This window comes from Semicossyphus pulcher, unplaced genomic scaffold (assembly GCF_022749685.1).
Source record: "Semicossyphus pulcher isolate SPU_LCO1_2020_fin unplaced genomic scaffold, fSemPul1.0.p SCAF_15, whole genome shotgun sequence".
In the NCBI taxonomy this organism is placed as follows: Eukaryota; Metazoa; Chordata; class Actinopteri; order Labriformes; family Labridae; genus Semicossyphus; species Semicossyphus pulcher.
This window is the reverse complement of record NW_027211659.1, coordinates 4,274,212-4,294,933: the sequence shown is the minus strand read 5'-3', so window position 1 is coordinate 4,294,933 and position 20,722 is coordinate 4,274,212. Positions and strand designations below refer to the sequence as shown.

The 20,722-nt window shown below is 41.6% G+C and overlaps 1 protein-coding gene across 1 annotated transcript in view; it reads right to left on the bottom strand.

Annotated features, from left to right (window-relative positions):
• Positions 1–20,722, bottom strand: part of adcy5 (adenylate cyclase 5) — a 94,140-nt gene that overhangs the window by 42,109 nt on the left and 31,309 nt on the right. Inside the window, exons 2-3 of the mRNA XM_069662678.1 lie at positions 7,113–7,262; positions 6,649–6,770 (exon numbers count right to left, since the gene is read on the bottom strand). Coding sequence (XP_069518779.1) covers positions 6,649–6,770; positions 7,113–7,262 — 272 coding nt within the window. The remainder of the gene's footprint in view (positions 1–6,648; positions 6,771–7,112; positions 7,263–20,722) is intronic.

Below are 20,722 nucleotides of genomic sequence, written 5' to 3'. Positions count from 1 at the left end.
ACACCTGTGCGCAAGTTTAAAGTCACCAATGAACCTAACGAGCGTGTCTTTGGACTGTGGAAGTACCAGGAGGGAACCCACACATGCACGGGGGAGAACATGCACACAGAGAGGGTCCCTACATCCGAACAGGGATTCGAACCAAGAACCTTCTAGCTGTGGTGTAAGAGAGCTAGCTTTTAAATAAAGAAAATGTTGCATTATTATGCTTTGCCAACCAAGCTGTGATACTCTGCAACATGTGCTGCAGACAGTGCCGAGAGCATTGTAAAGTAAAGAGTTGGAAAAAGCTCTGCTGGACAAACTGTGGCACCATTTCTAAATCACGCAAGACTTTTTTTCTGCATTATATGTACTTTAAAAAATGTTTTCATATGTGTGAGATAGGTTAAAATCAGCTGATTGATATAACGCTTGGACTCGTTTGGTACATGCACAAATCTAACCCTGAAATAGATGCAGAGCAAAGACCGTAGCAGTGATCAGGATGGAAGAATCTACGTGCATCAGCTGGCCAACTAAGGCAGGATCGTGAAAGGTGATAGTTACAGTAGAAGAACGTGCTGATGGGAGAAACGGAGAAACACATGACAATAAAACAGTAGCAGTAGCTTCACCTGCTTGCAGAGCCGCTACAGTATAATCTGTTCAGGGTCAGACCTCAGCTGAGCAGGAGCTGTGCTGCAGCGGCTCTGCCTGACCCGGCGATCTCCTCTCCTCCTCTTCACACAGCCGACATCCAGCTGCCTTTTATCTGCCCCCCCTCCCCCGGCTGCTTAACCCTCCTGCTCTGCTGGTGGCTCGCTCACCTCAGCCAGGAGGCCTCCTGTCCTTTTAATCGCTGTGCGGCTCAGACTTCTTCACCTTCTTTTTATTATTCATCATCCATACCTGATTTTATCTCCTCTTCTTTTCTATCCACCACTGTCTCTTCCTCCTTTCCATTTAGATTCTCAGCTGAGCTGGTTTCATCCCCTTATTGATCTTGTTCTAATTTGCAGTGATGTGAGCATTTATTACAGGTGTACAGAGCACCGCTTTATCTGCCTCTTTATCTAAGACCAAATCATTTGTACTCTAGTATGTCCAGGAACAGATCCTCAGGCCAGGCCTAAGAGCCTTATGTAACACATACGCACATAATTAAATGGCATCACTAGAACCACGTGTGTTAGCAGTGCAGTGTCAGTTACCTCAATAAGAACACGGGGCACAAAGGCAGGGTCAGTTCCTCTAATTTATGTAATGTTCTTTCCAGGTCTTTCTCTTCAGGGTGCAGCCGGCCTACATAACAGACACAGCAGCTTCAGTCACAGGGTTCTGAATGTTTCCCAAACGCTCGCAGGGCGACCCGCGGCATCAAAACATCCGCTCCAGAACCCTCTTTCATAACACCTGAGTCAGCACACACAGTTCGGCCTAATTGCGGAAGCCACAGGACGTCATTTTACTCCAGAGGACAAACACACAGGAAAAAGGTACAGCAGGTTGAATTTGTTGCTGGGCCACCGCCATGAAAGAAGTCACACAAATTAGGGAAAGCGGAAACATTTGACTCTTCAATCCTTAATCCTTTAAAATCCTGAGAAAACAGAAAAACTCTCCAAGACTGGAGGAAGATTTTGCTTAACCTTAGTCCTTGCAATGAATGAATTAAAAGGCATGAGCGTTGAAGGATGTGTTTTAAGTAGTGTTGACAAAACACTTAAACTTTATAGCCATGCTAGCACACGGTAAGCTAATTGCTAATGCCAGCATGCTAGCATCCTCGTGGCAACAATGGTAATATGCTGTGTTTTTTAGCAGTGAGCAGGTTGTTATCACAGAATGGAACCCCGACAAGGTAAGCAGGTGTCGGGGTCTTGTCTCACCCTGAAGGGGTTACTCCCCGATAACAACCTGCTCACTGTACATTATTATTTTATTAACTTAAAAATGATTATCTTTCGGTTTAAAATTTAAAAATCATTTCCACTGATGGTGAAGTAAGACAAGGTCAGCGTGACCGCAGGAATCAGCACCTCATCGAGGTTTTGTGTCTGGTTTCTTTTCCGTTCGCCGTGTTCTGTTTAATGTTCACTTCGTGTGTCGTCTTTAGTTTTGTCGTAGCTTTCAGTTTTTGCATCGTTTAACATCGCTTTCTCTCCGCTGTTTTGTCTCTTTTCTTTTTTCTCTGTAAACAAGCCAAAGTTACTGTGCTTCTTCCGCTGGATTGATATGATTACAGTTTGTCCTCTGGATTGTGTGATTAGAGCCGCATCCCGAGAGACAGTCTGTTCTTCAAAACAACGGTCTGTTATCGAGAAATAACAGACCTCAGAACGTCGTTATTAATTAATCAGTATCAAGTAACACCGCCGTGTAATAAGTACCTCTTACGTTCACCAAGTTTAGCATGTTAGCTAACGTGTGAAGTGCTTAGTTTTTATTGTTTTTGGCAATAAACCAAAGTAAATAAATACTGACCTGTAAATTAGTACTAGAGGAAAAGTAAAAGTAAATTCAGAGTCAGTAGGAGACATCATCTGGCCACCATTATATACATACAAAACATACTAAACCTGTAGCGCTGATGTTGGTACAGACAGACATCTTCTGCCCCTCGAGCCACCAGCATGAAACATTAAAAACAGCTTTGAAAGGTAGATTTAAAAATGCGTCGAGATTGCAATAGTTTCATTTTAATAATAATTATAATAACTTTATTTATATAGTACCTTTAAAAACAAGAGTACAAAGTGCTCTGACAACAAAGCAGTTCCTTTAAAAGCTAAATAAAAGCTCTGCACTGAAAGAAAGAAAGCCGGTACATAAAAGGCTGAAGGATCACAACCTCATTGCTCAACGACTTCCCTCTGCGTCTTCCCGATCAGGAACGACTTGTACCTTTGTGTTGGGGGTGTAATTATGGGGCTTTTATGGTTCATCTCTGAACAATGAGCCACTCTAGTGCCTCTTTTTTTTTAAAGTGCTCAAAAGTTCTATATAAAGAATAAAAATAAGGACCTGTAGAGGGGTAGAAACATAAAGACTAATGCATTTTTACTGCGAACCTCCCTCTCCACCTCTCCCTCCCTCTGCGTTCCCTCCGACTCTGTAGCTGCAGCAGTGAGAGCTGTCACTTCTCTTCCTGTTGTTACTCGGCTTCTCAGCAGAGCCCCAATTACCGTAAGCCACTGCCTTGCTCCCCGTCAGGCCTCGGTCACACCTGGTTAGCTACCCATTAACCACACACTCATGACCACAGACTGAGCTCAGCCAGGCTTATCTGATGCTGCTAATGTGCCTCCTACTCCCCAGTGAGTCACAAAAAAACTACAGTAGGACAATCTACAGTAACAAGGCATCACTTCAGCCTCTTTTTCTCCTGTTTTCGCTCTTACGTTAGCTCTACTGCAGCTATTTATGTTGCTTTATCTCCTCTAATTAAGCAACATTAAAAAATAAATCCACAATAAACATCCGTGTGCACTTTAGTTTCATTAACTTCCGTCACATACTCCGGAAACGTCCACCCCTGCATGGCCTCCAAAAACAGACATCTGCACTCTCTCACTAAACTCTTAAACTCAGGATACAAAAGAAAGATAACTGCTGATCACAATCGCATTAATAGGGATGAAAAGACCTTTGTGCACAAGGGCTGCAAGTACCTGATGCTCCAACCCCTGAGGATTCAAAGGGACACATCAGCGCAATAAAAAGCTTCAAAAGCAGCTGTTATGCATCGAGGTTTGGGCTCCCACCTGACCGCGACAGCTCGAGGCCATGAACTGAGTTTGACACAGACACACGCTCACACACACAGTTCTCAGTATCACCTGGATGCAGCGTGTTATTGCTCCACAAGGTGGTGCCAAACCTGACCACAGCTGCATCTGTCTGTTGGGGTTACACAGTGAAATGATCTCCAGGTTTATGAGCTTCACAGACAATTTCACAGCAAAGCATCAACTAGGTGGAGGTCAGAGTAATCGATCAGGGGTCGATGGATGAGCAGGGAAAGATCACGTTCACATGTGTGACTGAAACCTTTAATCTTCAAACAGAGCCGGGGGGGGGGGTTATTATTTCCCTCACATGAGCTACCCTGCTGTCACGTGATGGGGATTTCCACACGTACAGGGTGTTAGCGTAAAATCAGAACATAAGTGGCCCTGTTTATTCCTAATGGACTCCGACCTCTGTTTGACCATCAGACCTCAGAGCAGGCTAATAACACACCACTCTCAGAAACATCAGACGTGTATTTTTTTTTTAAGTCAAAGGTTAAACTGGAAATACCTTATTAAACCTGAGAGCTTTGATGAATCATTTTAATGAGAAAACAAACAGTGGAGCACGGTGGGTGTTTATGTTTTGAAAGACAGGTGAGTGACGGACATCAGTAACACCTTAAAGAACATTTTCTGTTTGAACTGACTGTTAGAGCAGTGGTTCTCAACTGGTCTCACTTCAGGAGCCACCACAAACAACCTTAACGACAAAGCGTGACCCCAAATTTCAGATTTTTTTCAACCACTCAAATTTATTTAATGAAAAATGGTGCAATTTGGACCTGAGATGGAACGAAACATGACAGTATGTCAACATCACAAAAGACAACAGTATAATGGTTGCAGTGCATCAGGAGAAAATACTCCCTTTCCAGAAATATGCTAAAAACTGCAACATAAATGCAACCTCTCTGGGGCTCATCAAGTTTAAAGAATGTAACTGTAGCTGGGATTACCCAATCCGTGGATACATGAAGTGTGGCTAAGCTACACTACTACTGCAGACATGTCAAAGGAAACCCATGTCCTTCAAAATAAAAGCGCAGCATCAACTTTTTCCCACAACTGTTTTTTTATTCCAAGCACACATCCCTGACCCACATTTGGGTCCAGACCCTCCAGTTGAGAACCATGTGTCGTCTTTTGTTTTGTCGTAGCCTTCAGTTTTTGCATCGTTTAACATCGCTTTCTCTCCGCTGTTTTGTCTCTTTTCTTTTTTCTCTGTAAACACGCCAAAGTTACCGTGCTTCTTCCATTGGATTGATATGATTATAGTTTGTCCTCTAGAGATCGTGAGATTAGAGCCACATCCTGAGTGACAGTCTGTTCTTCAAAACAACGGTCTGTTATCGAGAAATAACAGACCTCAGAATGCCGTTATTAATAAATCAGTATCAAGTAACACCGCCGTGTAATAAGTACCTCTTACGTTCACCAAGTTTAGCATGTTAGCCTCTCACGGGCTCATCAAGTTTCAAGAATGTAACTGTAGCTGGGATTACCCAATCAGTGGATACATGAAGTGTGACTAAGCTACACTACTACTGCAGGCATGTCAAAGGAAACCCATGTCCTTCAAAATAAAAGTGCAGCATCGACTTTTTCCCACAGCTTTTTTTTTTTTCCAAGCACACATCTGCGACCCACTTTTGGGTCCAGACCCTCCAGTTGAGAACCATGGTTTTAGAGCATGTAATAAGAGTTGAACCATCTACACTGAAGGAAGTTTAAAAGCAATGAAACTTTGCAATAAGTGGAGTTGCTTGATAAAATCATCAGTGGCATGTTTTATATTTCAAGTTCTTAACTGACGTTTTAAAGCCTTAAAATTTGCATTTTGGTCGGCCCATCGTGGGTCTTTTTCTCAGTGCAAGAGGAATCCTAAATGCTAAGATTAGCATGCTTGGTTAGCATCTGTAATTCATAGTGACTGTTATAATAGTTTGGATGCTAATTTTGGCTAGCAGAAAACAGGCTTTAAACAAAACTCCTAACGATCATCAGAAGGATTCTGAGGTGTTTGAAACGGCTCATATTGACCAGCTGATTGCTAAATAGCATCAGTTGGTGGTTTGACACTTTGACCGACAGCGCTAACTTCTTACCGGATAGTTTATATGAACTGATTCATTTTTTTCAGACCATTTTTCAAAAATCATTTCAAACACTTCTTACGGAAGTATTGGTCATTTATAGACACAAACACTTCCTGCCAGTGTCTGAATAAGTACTTGAACCTGTCTATATAACACTCCAAGTGTGCAGTAGTGATACAGGCTGTATGTTCAGTCTTATGATCCACCTCTGCGCACAGAGCAATCAGCTGTTACACCTAAAGAAGACGTGACAGGAAGTGACCATGTCATTTCTCATCACCTCCTCCTGATGATGAAACTGAGAGCAGGAAATGAAAACATGTCAACACAAACCCTGGTTTTGCTCGCCTTATAAGTTCCTTCAGACACAAATAAATTGCTTGTTGTTACTTTATGGTGACGAGTAACTTAGTTTATTTTAACCAGAATTTATTTGACTATATTTTCCTTCAGAAAATGTGCTACTGATACCTACATATGAAATGTACCCAAAATCTTTTTGTTCTTATAAGTTTTGTTTCCGTCAAATCTTCTTTTCTTTCAATAATTAATTTTCTGAGATCCAGTGACTCTAATAAGGAAAAAAGTGCTGTGGTTTGTACCGTGGTTTGTGTGCACTGTCCCTGAGAGGTAACGCTCAGGTACAGTTTATGGAGCTGAATTTATGTTATTTATAGCAGCTTCAATCTGTTTCCCCTCATCCTCCCACCTGCTCTTTCTGCTGGCGGGAGGTGGGAGAGTCGGTGTGTGGGGGAGAGGAGACACAGCCGTGTTACCTGACATTGTCGTGCTTCTGGATGTAGATCTTGTGAAACATCATGTCTTCCTGCTTGGCGTTAATGTCAGCTTTCATCTCCATGGCAACGTGGCGGGGAAGCACTGAGAGCAGGAGACGCTCCTGCAGGAGAACAAGCGGGGAGGAAGTAGGTTTAACACACGAGTGTCAGTGCATTGAGAGGGGGAGGTACTGGCTGTCTGAGGGGAGGCAGTGTGACTAACAAGCCTGTATGTGTTTCAGATAAAGGCCTACATAGTTATTAAACCATCATAGCTCTTCTGCTACGCCTAATCCGTTACTGTGTTAGACTTTTCACAAGTGTTGGCTACCACATAGAAGCAAGCCACTTTCCAAACCTTTAGAGTTTATTGTTCATTGTTCAAAACATCGTAACTATTTCTTTACTGATAAGTTAATTTGATTCAGTGTTACTGCTGCTTTTACAAATCCGTGCTCTCTCACCTGCTGCTGGTTCTCCCTCTGGGAGTGGAGGCGAGCCTGGATGCATTCCCTGGTCTCCTGGAAGGCCTGCCTCTGGGAGCCCTCAGCGGGGTAATGGGTGCACACTCCCACGATGTTGGTGCAAGAGAAGATCAGCACGTTGGACACTATCTGTAAGAGAGAGAGAGAAAGAAAATATTTAAGCTCCTATGAGGAGTTTTTATCTGGTTATGAAATATATGACCTACTAAAGCAAAGGCGATATACAGCACGCAGACACAGTGAAGATTTAAATGGACTGACATGTTAAAAGAGAGCGAAGATTGGGCATCTGTGTGCACCAGAGGTCACAGACTGATACTGTTTAAAGGAGCAGTTCGCCCGTGGAAAAAGCTGCTGTCAGTCAAAGCTTGTGTAAGTGATAGAAGCAATAATATTTGAAAGTGGCGCCACAGCTGTGGAGAAAGTTGTTCAAACAGCTCGTGGTTTCGCCCATTCTACATTCCTACAACACACAGCGTGCATTGCGCCCCTCCCTCTGAAAGGAACGGCCCAGCGAGAGACGCTGGAGTGAAATACTACTGTTTTTGCTGCAGGCAACGGCTCAGAGCGGGACAGAATCTGAAATACGACGAGAATATACCGGTGGATTGTCTAAAAAATCTTCAGGTCTGCAGTCTACATTTCACGATTGAACGAGACATGACATCGGAGGCGTCCTAGATTGAGGAAGTGTAGTTTAGCGAGCTCCCTGGCCTCCGCCAAATGACGTGTTTTATGTAGTCTGGCGAAGGTTTTCCAGGGCCCATTGGAGAAGCGGATAGAGTCCTCCAAAGGCACAGAGCCAAACTGCTTTTTTTCCTACCATAATGGGATTAGCTCCCCATAATAGCATGATAGGAAAATCGGCGAGCTGGCCCTTTATATACCCCAGGTGAAACCTGCTCGGGGCATTTCTTGCTGTCTTCTCTCCTGTTCAGAGACCATATTTAAAAAAGTGGAAGTAGCCACTAGATTTGGAAAGTGTAGCCAATATGGAAGTGTCTCAAACCTGTATTCTTTCCGATGGCCAGCAGGAGGCGACTCCACTGGTTGCAGAAAGAAGTCAGATTGTATAGAAAAAGAGGAGAAAATTACCCTACTTGTAACTTGATATATGACCCCAGTAAACATTGTCCTAATAAGTTTAAAGTCTCAATCGCAAATTTTAACTTTGTTAATACAGCAAAGTGTTCATTTTGTAAATTATGTTCCAATTTAGAGAAAGATTGACGATAGGTACCAATGAAATGTTTAAACAGTGACTTGTCAACCAGGATAGGTGTAGCAACGGGTTGCCACCCTCACGCCCAAATATGGTCTCTTCTGGTTGCATAGATGGCCGAGTCCAAAATACCAAAATCAATCCAATGGGTGATGTCACAGTCGCTACCTCCACTTCCTTTAAACAGTCTTTTGGTTCTGTGGATCTCTAGCAACAAAAACTACTCATATTTTTTGCATGATGAAGATTTCGGACTCGTAACGTTTTGCTGTGACACCAAAATGGGTTGAAATGTAGATTACACATGCAAGATTGCCTTCCAAAGTTTTACTGACATCAAAACTCCCCAAAAGCATCTAGAAATTTAAACAATTCAATTCAATTTAAATGTGAGTGTTTGTAAAATAAAGACGATGGAGGACTGACTATGAAGAGTGTCCTCTCACTTCTGCAACAGCCCTCTGACACACACAGAAACGTGTACGACTACAGTTAAAATATGCGAGTGACGCTCCTAAAATAAGGTCAGATGAGGTCAGAGTCAGATGAACCAAAAAGTATAATTAACAATATATTGAGAAACCTGATTTCTCTCAGTAACCCCGTCCCGTGTGTGCATATAAATGTGTTTGAGTTAAAGCAGCCAGTGTAACAAAGGCTACCGAGCAGAGGGGGCTTTGGACATTTGTGGGAAACCCTTTGTTGGTGCACACTTGCATGTGTGTTTGTGTTTGCCCCACTAAAACTTGAATCTTTAATTTGCAACAAATCACAACCTCCAGGCTCCATGGCCCACGTCCAAGTTTCCACCTATCAAACAGCTTGCATGCTGTCATGTGTCCAAGCCTCCAGAGCTAGAAAGACATTGTTTCCATTCAGTGCCAGGCATACAGTGAGTCCTGGGACTGGCAGCCAGCAGCTCATTCTTTTCATAGAGCCATTTAATGGGCTGAATCAGCCAGCTGAATCACATTCACACCACGGGCCTCTCTGTTGCCGGAACAAACTGAACAAACACAGCACGTCTTTATCAAGTCAAAAACCCCTCAGCAGGTCTGCATGCAGAAACCGAGCACGCTCAGAGGGAGGAGCGGCTGCCAGAAGACGGGCGGAAAGTGAAGCACGGACGGGAAAACAAAAAGAAAAGAAATGAGGTGTGAGACGTAGGAAGGAGGTGAATTAGGAAAAGGTTTTGCTATTTTAGCGTCTTATCTACGGTTTAATTGAACCGAGCTGACCTACAGAAGACAGATGACTTCTTAGATAAATATCAGTGCTGTATAATAAATAAAATTTGAATGTTATGTGTAGACAAGAACTTTTGCAACCATGCAGAAGAACTTCATTATAATGACTAATGCAGCTCAGGTAATATGTTTGTCATCTTGAGCGTAACAATGCCATTAGAAATGACATACTAAAAATATACAGTATGTCGATTTGAGCAAACAGAGGAAGCAAATGGGCTCAATGGGAAGTTATTCGGGGCACCAGTTTGACTCCCACTCTCGGCCCTTTGCCTTTTGTCATCCCTGACTCTCTCCTCCCCTGCTTCCAACACTACCCACTGTCCTCTCTCTCAATAAAGGCAAAAAAATATTTAAGTGATCCATCGAAGTCAGGCCAGAGTTGCCTCAAAGAGACGATCCTCTCCATCCATCCATCCATTATCTATACCGCTTATCCTGTTCAGGGTCACAGAGGGCTGGAGCCTATCCCAGCTGTCATTGGGCGAGAAGCGTGGTACACCCTGGCCTCCAGTCAATCACAGGGCTGACACAAACAACCTTTCATGCTCACACCTACGGGCAATTTTAGAGTCACCAATGACACCAACGGACTTTGGGAGGACTGTGGAAGGAAGCCGGAGTACCCAAAGGAAACCCACGCATGCACGAGGAGAACATGCAAACTCCACACAGAAAGGCTAACCACTGCACCACCATGCAGCCCACAATCTTCTCCAGTCATAAGAAAAGTTTTGATGGCGTCAGGATTTCTCTGCACTAGCAGTCGATAAAATGCAATTAAATTTTTATTCTCGTATGTAATATTCTTGCACACATTTTAAACCTTTCTGTCATTAAAAGATGACAGAAAGTCCTGACATGCAATTTATCTGTGCAACTTTGCAGCCCACTTTTCAGTGCAGGATAAATTAAAGATATTATCAGCAACGAGCAAAAAGAGGCAACACGAAAATGGTTACAAAGAAGCAACAGAGTCTGACTGAGTAGAGAGTGTGACTAATATTGAAAGCATGAAGAGAAGGACTTTCTCACTAAATCTGAGGGTGAGAAAACTTTTGAAATACTGGGGGGAAAAAATGATGATTAATTACTGTGCCACGATCGTATGAAGTGACATGTTTGTTCTCACTGTGTTGTGTTGATGTTTGCCCTGACATTTCTGCGACATTCAATGAAGAAGGATGTATTTAAGTTGCAATGCGTCTTGAAAGCTGAAACTACAGTTAATAATTATAAGGTCTAGTGTACACAAAGGGCTTCTTAGCATAACAAAAGGGTTAAAGGCACAGCAGAGAAGGATGTACTCTTTTGCCCAGGGGAGGATCGTTGCCTGGTGAAAGCCCAAGAGGAGCAGCTTCCTTACAGCTATAAAGATCTGTGTGTTCTCCGTAGACATGTGGCTCGTGCTTCACATCAGCTTGACACTGTCCAAATGTGACATTTAAAAGGCCGGTTCCTGTTTCCTACGGCGGCATTACTCCACCAGCTGCAGCTGCACATGGAGCTCAACGGCAGCAGCAGCCTCGCAGCATCCCGCCCCCACACTGCCATGGAAACGGCATGCATCAGATAAAGTCTTTCAACAGGTCAATACAAATATTCCCCAGCAGAAGCCTTATTCTATTAATACTGCCGGCGCTCACACAGGCCTTATTTGGAGACCTTTGGGCTTTTCCTCACTGCAGCGGGGGGAAAAAAAACACAGCTCCTGTGTTTAATCGAGAGCTCATCCCGAGGGTATCAACACAGGCTTCCATTATCAAATACCTGCAGAGGAGAGGGGAAGAAGTCTCTGATGATTTGAGCCTTCAGAGCTTAACATGTCGATGAGAAATCAGGGGAAATAATTATCAGTCAGTTCCCTCTGTGATTCATGCATATTGTTTTGCTCACTTCGCTCAAACTGACTCATTTCCATACTATTTTAAAACCTACTGAGCTAAAGGCAGTCGAGAGCACTCAGGCGAGTTATTCACAGAAACACAACCAACTTTAATTCTGCTCAAAGTCCATAAATGACCAAGAACCTGTAGGAAAAGTAGTGCCCAAAATAATCATATTGTAATACACCGAGGAGAGAAACTGTGATGTAACACTCCAGACAAAAAAGATCTGTTTGCCTAATGTGACTCCTACAGGTATTTCACTCCTCTGTGTTTCCCTGTTTCTCTTATCCTCTGATTAATGGAGGTCACTGCAGCAAATAAACATGAGCAGGAGGACAGTTCCCATCATCATGAACACATCGGTCATGTTGCCTGTCTCTGTCGAGCAAAGAGCAGATCTGAGGTTTTGTTTTCATGTTCAAATACGGGAATTTTCTTTTTAAATTGCTGTGTGAATAAAGTTAGAATTTACTTTACAGAAGATCTCCAAAATCAACTGAGAAAAAATCATTTACTGCAACAACAGACTTTACTTTTTCCTACAAGACCAGGTCAAAACCTCGTATGTGGCTGACCGCATCAGGTCATTGAGCGCTTTGTGGGCAGTTTGTTACAAGGACTGTCCTTATGAGGCCGATGACAACGTGTGTGAAAGCAGTTGTGCGCTGTGGACGTAGACAAGGACAGCTGACGAGCAGCCCAGCCTACTCCCCGAGCAAAGTATCCAGAGCCGTATAGACGGAGAGTCGCATCAGTGGAGGTCCAATATGCTCCAAGATCCGCCATTGCGATGTCGCAACTCTGTCTCTCTACGGCTGTGAAAGTACGGGCACTCACTCAGTCAGTCAGTCACACACAGACCCGTGTGTAGGGCTGACTTTAGTGTTATACTTTATACTTCGTGTTCCTGTATCATAAATAAGATGTTCTTGGGTTTTAAAGATGCTTTATAAATGTTTGATACGCTTTTTTGCAGACTACAGTTATGCTGATCAGGGTTGCACAAATGTCTTGCCTTTTTATTTTAACTTTCCAAATTTTCCAATTTTTGTGTGCAAAAACAATTGCCAAACAATGCAGACAATAAAGTTCCTAACTCGATAATAACTTTAAGATGGTTTCAGGTATTTTAAGCTTTTTTACCCCCATTTAAATATTCTTCAAATAACTTTAAATATCTAACATTTAACAGGGGGAATTCTGGTTTTAAGTAATAAAACTAAGTCTTTTGTGACTGTTAATGTGCAATAATGAGAGATGCAATATATTTAACACCTCTTTTGGCTTATCTGGTCACTTCCTTTTAGTGATCATGGGCAGGTGTTTCTTCAGGTGTTTAAACCAGCTTAAAAACATGTTAACGAGGGAGTGGGAAACAATTCAACAATTCAGTCAGTTTCAGTGGAATCATAAGATATGCTCAAGCTGCGTTATCACTGAAATAACAAGCAAACTGTAATAAAAAACCTTCAGAAGAAAGACTTTAAGAAAATTTGTTTTACACAAGTGCTGATGTTATGCACACAGTGGTACGGGGTCATGAACATAAATAATAATAATAATAACACCCTCTGCAGCTCAGTCTATAGGTACAGTCTGTAGGGGAACTGGAGGGTGGTCGGTTCAAGTCCCACTACAGACCAAGCATGGAATTGGGGCCGGTAGCTGGAGAGGTGTCCTTGAGCAAGGCACTGAATCCGTGCATGTTCATAGAGTCCTGTTTGTGCATGTGTGTATTCAGGCCTGTGTAGCATGTTTGTAAAAACGGAGTGACAAAATGTCCCTAAAAAAGGCCCTAATAATAAGACATGAATAATAAACGCTTGGTTATAAAATAAGTAAACCTTAGTTTGTTGTTCACACACAAAATGTTCTGAATCAAATTTAATCAGTTTGAGCCGTGTCGCTAAATGACTGCAGTGTGTGTGTGTGTGTGTGTGTGTGTGTGTGTGTGTGTGTGTGTGTGAAACATTTACCTCATTATCTCCTGTAAAAAAGACTCCATTAACTTCAGCCCTTTAACAGAAAGCTGTGGGAGCTGATGTGTTCTGTGGCTCCTTATTATATTAGCCTCATTGGATTTATGGTCAGCCAGACTGAGTACAGTATTTATATCTCTGTTCTCACTTTCAGATGTGTGTGGTTATTATCACATCGAGAGCAACAACTACACAAGAAACTCTATGTCTTAGTCTAATTAAGGAACAATGCAAGTCACCGTGGGAGGTGTCACTCCAGTTCCTCCAGGTGCTTGTGTCTGTGTGTGTTTACATCATTATGTCAGTATTTGATTAATAATGGCACCCAGAGGCCACAAAAACAACAGAGCAAGACTTCAGGTGTTAATATTTACCCGGCAGAGTTTTACACTCATCTCACACACCTTTCTTTATTCAGTGTTTCTTCAACGCACACCCAAAGGTATTGCGTTCTTCTCGACTCCTGAGCTCGTGCCACGCTTCCAACAGATTTTTCATTTACACTGATGTGTCTTTCAGAATTCACAACATGATGTCTGTGGAAGACTGGCAGCCAATATCAAGCCCACACAAGTGATGACAGCAACCGCAACCGAAGCAAAGCACACTCTCCTGAGCTGTGGTAACAAAAGGATCTGATGGTACGGATCGGTACACACATAAAGGTATCCATGTGTTACACTCTCAGCCATGGCTGCTGTCGTAGAGCCGTGTTCTGGCCCTCGTAATGCCTGTCTCACTTCCTCTCCTGTGAGGTAGAGCTGGGCCATTGGTAGATTTTTCAATTAATTTGAATTTATGGTGAGAAGACAACGCCTCTTCCACCCAGCATTCACTTCAGCACCAATAAAAGTGATTATTTCGTTCCCATAAAAGGCTCACTGGTCATCTAGAGGTGGTTTAGGTTTGCAACGTCCAACCTCGAGCAAGCCGTAAAGTTTGTTGCAACTAAAAGAAGCAGCAGAATTTATTCGGCGGACGAACAGACGCTCACAGCCGAGTGGGAGAAATGTGTTGCACTTTGAGTTGCACAAGACAGGAGCAGCCTGAAAACACCAGCTAGCATTAGCACGATGTGGTGCGAAAAAAAACATGCTGACTTTTTTGAGGCCGTGCTGCCCTGCCCTACGATTAGTCTCACGAGGAATCCTAAAAAGCAAGACACCCTCTGCAGCCCGCAGAGTTCAGTAATGCAAATGTCAACAGTTGGCGTCATAAAGTGTCATCAGCTTTTTCTGTAAAAGCCACAAATCAGTGGAACATGATGATGCGAGGAGCTGTTAGACACTGCTCAGCTCTGTACTCGCTGACCTTGAATTCCATCTCATGGTCTTTATTTGCTTTTATTTGACAAGCGTACATTTATGATGTGCGACTTTGTGTGCTTAGTATTTTTGGTGGGTTTTTTTGTATAACTTTGGTGTGGTTTTTTTTGTATAACTTTGTTATAACTTGTTTGTTGTTTTGTTCTGACCTGCGAAGGGACTACAGATGTGAATTAGCTTAAAGCTATAATCTGGTACGGTGCATCAAATAGTGACATTTATGTTTTAAACTGTACATGGTTCCTTTTAAATGAAATAAATAAATAAACGCACCCTAAATGGGGCAGTAAATTAGCACAGCTGAAAACACACAGTTTGCAAAATAAAAATGTATAGGAAACTATAAACAATTAGCATAAAAAGTTGCTCACTCCAATAAGACAGATAAGCAACACAAAAGAAAGCTTAGGAGAAACAGGAAATGTGACACCCTGTACCCTTCAAAATAAAATCCCTGCTAAATCCACACATTTCAGGATTTTTTAAGCCCCAAAAAACAAACAAATAAGGCTTTGAACAATGTTAAGTTTGAAGTCCACAGGGTAAATATTAGTAAAACTTCTGAATCCATCTTTGTAGTTTTTCTGTTTGTGAACATTTCTGCCAAAAGTGACTGAATTTTACTGCAGCTTCATAAATGACAGTGTTAGTTTGAGGAGCATTGCTATGATGTAAGGTAAAATCTTAATCAGTAGTGCTTATAAGAAGTGATGCATATCCTGTATTGAACAATGGGGGGGCATGTGCAATTTTTCCTCGACCTATCTCTGCTGAAATATTGGTGGATTTTATTTTGAAATACTGATTACTGGATCACAAGACCAGCAATCTCAGGATGACATCCCCAAGGCAAACCATAAACGTTATTTTCAGCACAAACCAGTGACAGAAATAAACAGGCCTCTGTGTGCTCTGCCCTTTGGTAAGTCCCATTTTTTTTTGCTTTTTTTCCTCTTTTAATTAGATTGTTAAATTGATTACAAGTGTACACCCCCTGAGTTAGCACACTGAGGCTCATTGTGTTCTGTAAGGACAAATGCAGGTCATGTGCTTCATGCTGATTACAGCAGCCCAGAGCCAGCCTCGTTCTGCATGTGTACAAGAGGCTGAAAGTCTCTCACGTGAAGGCCGGCAGTTATTTGTTGCTGGATTTTACCTTGAGAGCCGTCAGCTGCTGTACTAATGCAGGAACAAACCTCAGGATCACATTGCATGAACCAAGGACAGATTACAATGTAGAATTTTATATATCTCTATTAGGGCTGTCAATCAATTGAAATATTTAATCGCGATTTATCGCATGGTTGTCCATAGTTAACTCACGATTAATCGCAAATTAATCTAAAAAATAAACATTTTTCATCTGTTGTAAATGTGCCTTAAAGAGATATTTTTTAAGTTTTTAATCCTCTTATCAACATGGGAATGGACAAATATGCTTCCTTTATGCAAATGTATGTTTATTATTATTGCAATGTTCCAAAACAATGACAAATACTGCCCAGAATCTTCTACAGAATAACCTCAAAGGTGCTGCATGCTCTGAAAACAGGCTGAAAGCGTAACATGGCAAACTGAAGCCCAACAAGCAACAACAGACGGCATGTTGACCTGAATGTAATATTCCTAAGTAATAAGTCATTGAGTCTGCAGCAGAAAAATAACATCATTTTAGTAAAAGTTTAATCACTTTAAGACATTTTCACAACCCGGGGCAGAACGTACTCCGGTGGCAACTCCGTTTACAACGACAGTAAATACAAATAATTTAATTGTCTTGTCCAGAGAACCATCGAGCAGAGCTTTGAGGCTGTACTTGACATTTAAAAGACCCTTTTCGTTATCCATTTCTGCTCACGGAGGTTTGTTTCAGCTTGCTATCCACAACATTAGGGGCTTCATCGCTTCCTGCTTTCCCAAACTACGGGGTGGTCGGAGGGTCATAATAATAGAATGTGCGTCAAAATAAATAGTGCCGTTAAAGGGAATGTGTTTTGCTCTGTGAAGTGCACTCTACTAGTGTATATCAAATTTATGTATTTCATGAAAAGCTCTCAGTGTTTATTAGGAAATTATCATGTGAGGTCGACTGCAGTACTTATATGCACTTCAAAGGTATCTTGAAAGATGAACAATGGTGTTGCTTTTTAAAAAACAAGACTTCACAGATACATAGAAACCTCGTTCCAAGGTTTGTCAGAAGAGCTCTAACGGGGAACCCGAACCACACTCCAAATGTGAGAGCTGCCGCTCCTTACTTTGGCAGTTGACCGACAAAATACTCACTAATTTTAAGTTCAATACACTGAATGGATTGGGCACTGTGTACTTAAATTATTTAAGTTCCTTAACATTAAATAAAAGAGTTAGGTTTTCTCAAATGGTTTGAGTTGAACTAAGTTTTTAGAGAGCTTACTCAAATGACGCATCTTCATTCTAAACACATTTCACATGCCTTGACACAGTTAAGTTCTTTTACTTACTTTTCCAAAGGTAATCGGTTTAGTCATTTTTTTTAAGTAAACTTAACTTGTTAGAATTTACAGTGTACAAGTCCTCTGTCCTCCAATGTCCGTTCCTGACATGTCAGGAGCCTAAAGCTCAAAACCTGTGAAGAACAAGAGTATGATATGGGATATCACATGATAGGGAACATTTCTAGAGGTCTACTTTAATGCAGGGACACCATATGCTTTCAAGCAGCCCTGATGCCTCACAGGAGCTGCTGAACTCCTGGGAACTAAAAGGTCAGTCGATGAGTCATGCCTTTGAAGAAGAAAGACAAGCCCCAGCGACAAACAAAAGAAAAAGAACGTTTAATTTTTCATCTCATGCTTCAAAAGAGAAGAGACAGTGAGGGGACGCTGTCCAACTGGAGATTCTTCCAAATATAGGCCGTGCATTTCATGGCCGGCCAGACGGGAGACGGTGCTGCATTGCACTCTTTGATGTCAACACCTAGCACTCAAATCTATTTCCCTCCCATGCTTTGAAACTCTAGGAAACAAATCCATTTTTTAAAAGCCAGGTAGGCTGTGCTCACATTGTACCACTATCCACTTTTGCAAAAGGAACAAATGACAAGTTGTAGACGTTTTCCAAACCCGGGAGGTGAAAGGATTCCTCCAGCTTAATTCAGGCCTCAGAAACAGCACAGCCTTATGAAATGGTTTAAAACAATGCTACAAATATCCTGTAACACACTCACCGTGTTACCGGAGAAGCCCAGAGCCTATAGAGAGAAAAGACATGGACTGAGAAGGCGTCCCGAAGTCTGCCTGAATGAAGAAACACGATGAGAAACACATAAGTGTCTCCAGGGACAACCTGTCCTGTTTTCCTCAAGCTTTCCTTAAGCTGGTGGTTTTCAAAGATATTCATATGTTAGGTGGTATCATTTTTGCAGAAGATTTGGCAAAAACAATTACATTTTCTACCAGAAATATATATTTTTAAAACTGCTAAATGCTTTTTAATTTCTTGCCAAGTGTCAGCTAGCAGGCAGTTAGCTAAGCTTAGCGAGAAAGTAGCTTTAAACGTTTCCTTAATTTTCCCAAAATACTGTTGGATAACAAAGCCCAAACCTATGCACTGTATTAAATTACACACCTTATATGTAAAGTGACATAAGTAAAGATGCCGACTCCTTCTAGTTAAATGCTTTTTTCATGTTAGCTTGATTATTATGATCTGTTTCTGATGAGTCATGTTAGCTAGCTAGCATGCTAATCGCTGCACTGTCTCCAAAGTAAGTTTTAGGTATTTTAGGGTATTGTCACTAGTTGTCATGTTAGCTTGATTATTATGATCTGTTTCTGATGAGTCATGTTAGCTAGCTAGTATGCTAATCGCTGCACTGTCTCCAAAGTAAGTTTTAGGTATTAAAGGGCATTGTCACTAGCCCTATAACGGCTAGTGTGGCTAATATCATGAAATACTTTTGTTCTGCTAGCTTAGAAATGCCTTTAAGGCAAAAATGGGAAACAATAAAGTTACAGCGAGGTTAAATCAGGTCATTATGAGGTATAGCCTTTTCAAATGGTATTAGCACATTATAGCAACAAACTATAGCGGGGTTAACATGCACACTTTTTTGTCGTTCTGATTGGAATCATTCTTATCGGAACAACTGTGTGACATGCGCACATTTTGCAGTCTGTTTGTCTCCAGATGGAGATCTATCGTCTGTTCAACATAGTAGTTGCCGTAGTTGTGTTGCTGTTGAGCAAGCAACAGCATGGCACCAACGTCTCAGCCATCAGCCGCAAACGTCAGCCGTCAACGTATCAGCCGTATCTAGCTGTCCAATAATGTAAAGGTCTCTTAATGTTTGAATTAAATATTAGCTCTCCGAGGTTATCCAGTTTAACTTGGATGCACCACGCATTTATGTTAAGACAGTTAAGGCAGTCAGGGCGTATTCGGGTCCAATCGTTTACATGGTACAATTTTTCATTTGATTGATTTATGAAAAGGTTTAAACCACCCCTTTGCATCTGAATGAAATTTAAATCAGTTTGAGCATTTCAGTTTTGGCTTTTAAACGGATTATATTCGGAATATGAGCCTCCATGTAAACCCAGTTTATGTCTCTTTTCCGACCGCAAAACAGGCGTCAAACAGTGCACTAAAAACTACCATATTTCCTCTGTGTAGGTGGGGGACTGACTGTGTATTTCTCCAAATTTCAGACAATTAATTCTTCTAAATAATGTTATCCATCAATTCCAACATACCATTAGGGACACAAGAAGTAGGCAATCATTTAGTAACGAAGGAAGGAAGGAATAGATGTGTTGGTGAAGGACACATCGGGATGGAGGTAATTACAGGAGAGACTGTAAGTATCGGACCACTGAACTACAACACTTTTCCCCAGGGGAACAGCAATATTGATTCTAGTCTTCTTCTGTAAAAGCTGTCTTCAACTGGATACAAGAAGAGAGGAAGGCGTATTGCTACAAACATGAAAAACAATATTCCCTAAAACTGACATTAAAAAAACAGCTGTTATGACCCATCTGAAATATCTCTTGGGTTACTTTTTTTTTTTATCTACACTTAATCACAAATATACAATTAGACACTTTTTTATGACTCATATATTTTCTATACTGTCTTTAAAAGCGTCTGCTTTTCATAAGAAGTAGCGATAATTAAATTATACTGCAAAACTGGGGCAGCAGAGCACTCGAGATGCAAACTGCAACATAGCGGCCAGAGATAAGCCTTTGCTATAAAGATAAAAGTCCATTATTCAAAATACATGCTGTCACGAGAGCAGTGACAAGAGAAGTCTATGTTGTCTCTGAGCAATATAACTGATACCTCAGGGGCGTGTTCAGTTCGTCATATACGGTGCTTGTCAATTGTTCCATTCAGCTCCACAAACATATAGAGCTCTTTATTACGTGTAAATGGGAACAGAAAGTTACAGTGCAGCCAGTCTTGTGGGGGAAAATAATCATGCTTATGAAATCAAAATGTGTGACATCACGTTGGTTGAACATTGAATAACATGTCTGTAAAGAGTCATGTGTTGTGCTTTGAGTAAGAGGCTGGCTGTGTCTTACATAAAAGCACATGATGAGACAAGATGGAATCACTTTTGAGCAAACTAATTTCCATGTAAGTGTGCAATTGGAAGCAACTGAACTTTACAAGCAAGCTTGTGACTTTGCATGCAAGCTTGTGACCGCACAAACAGCTTCAATAACTCTTGATAAGTCATCAAGTCTATGGGATGGATGGCACTTAAATTTGATCCGGATATTCACAGTAAACTGAGGATGAGTCTGACTTATTCTGGTGTTCTCCAGACATTTTAATTGCATGCTGCCTTGAGGGATTTTGGTAATAATTCGGATATCTTAAAAACTATTGAATGGATTGCAATCAAATGTGGTAGAGATATCCACCGCACCATA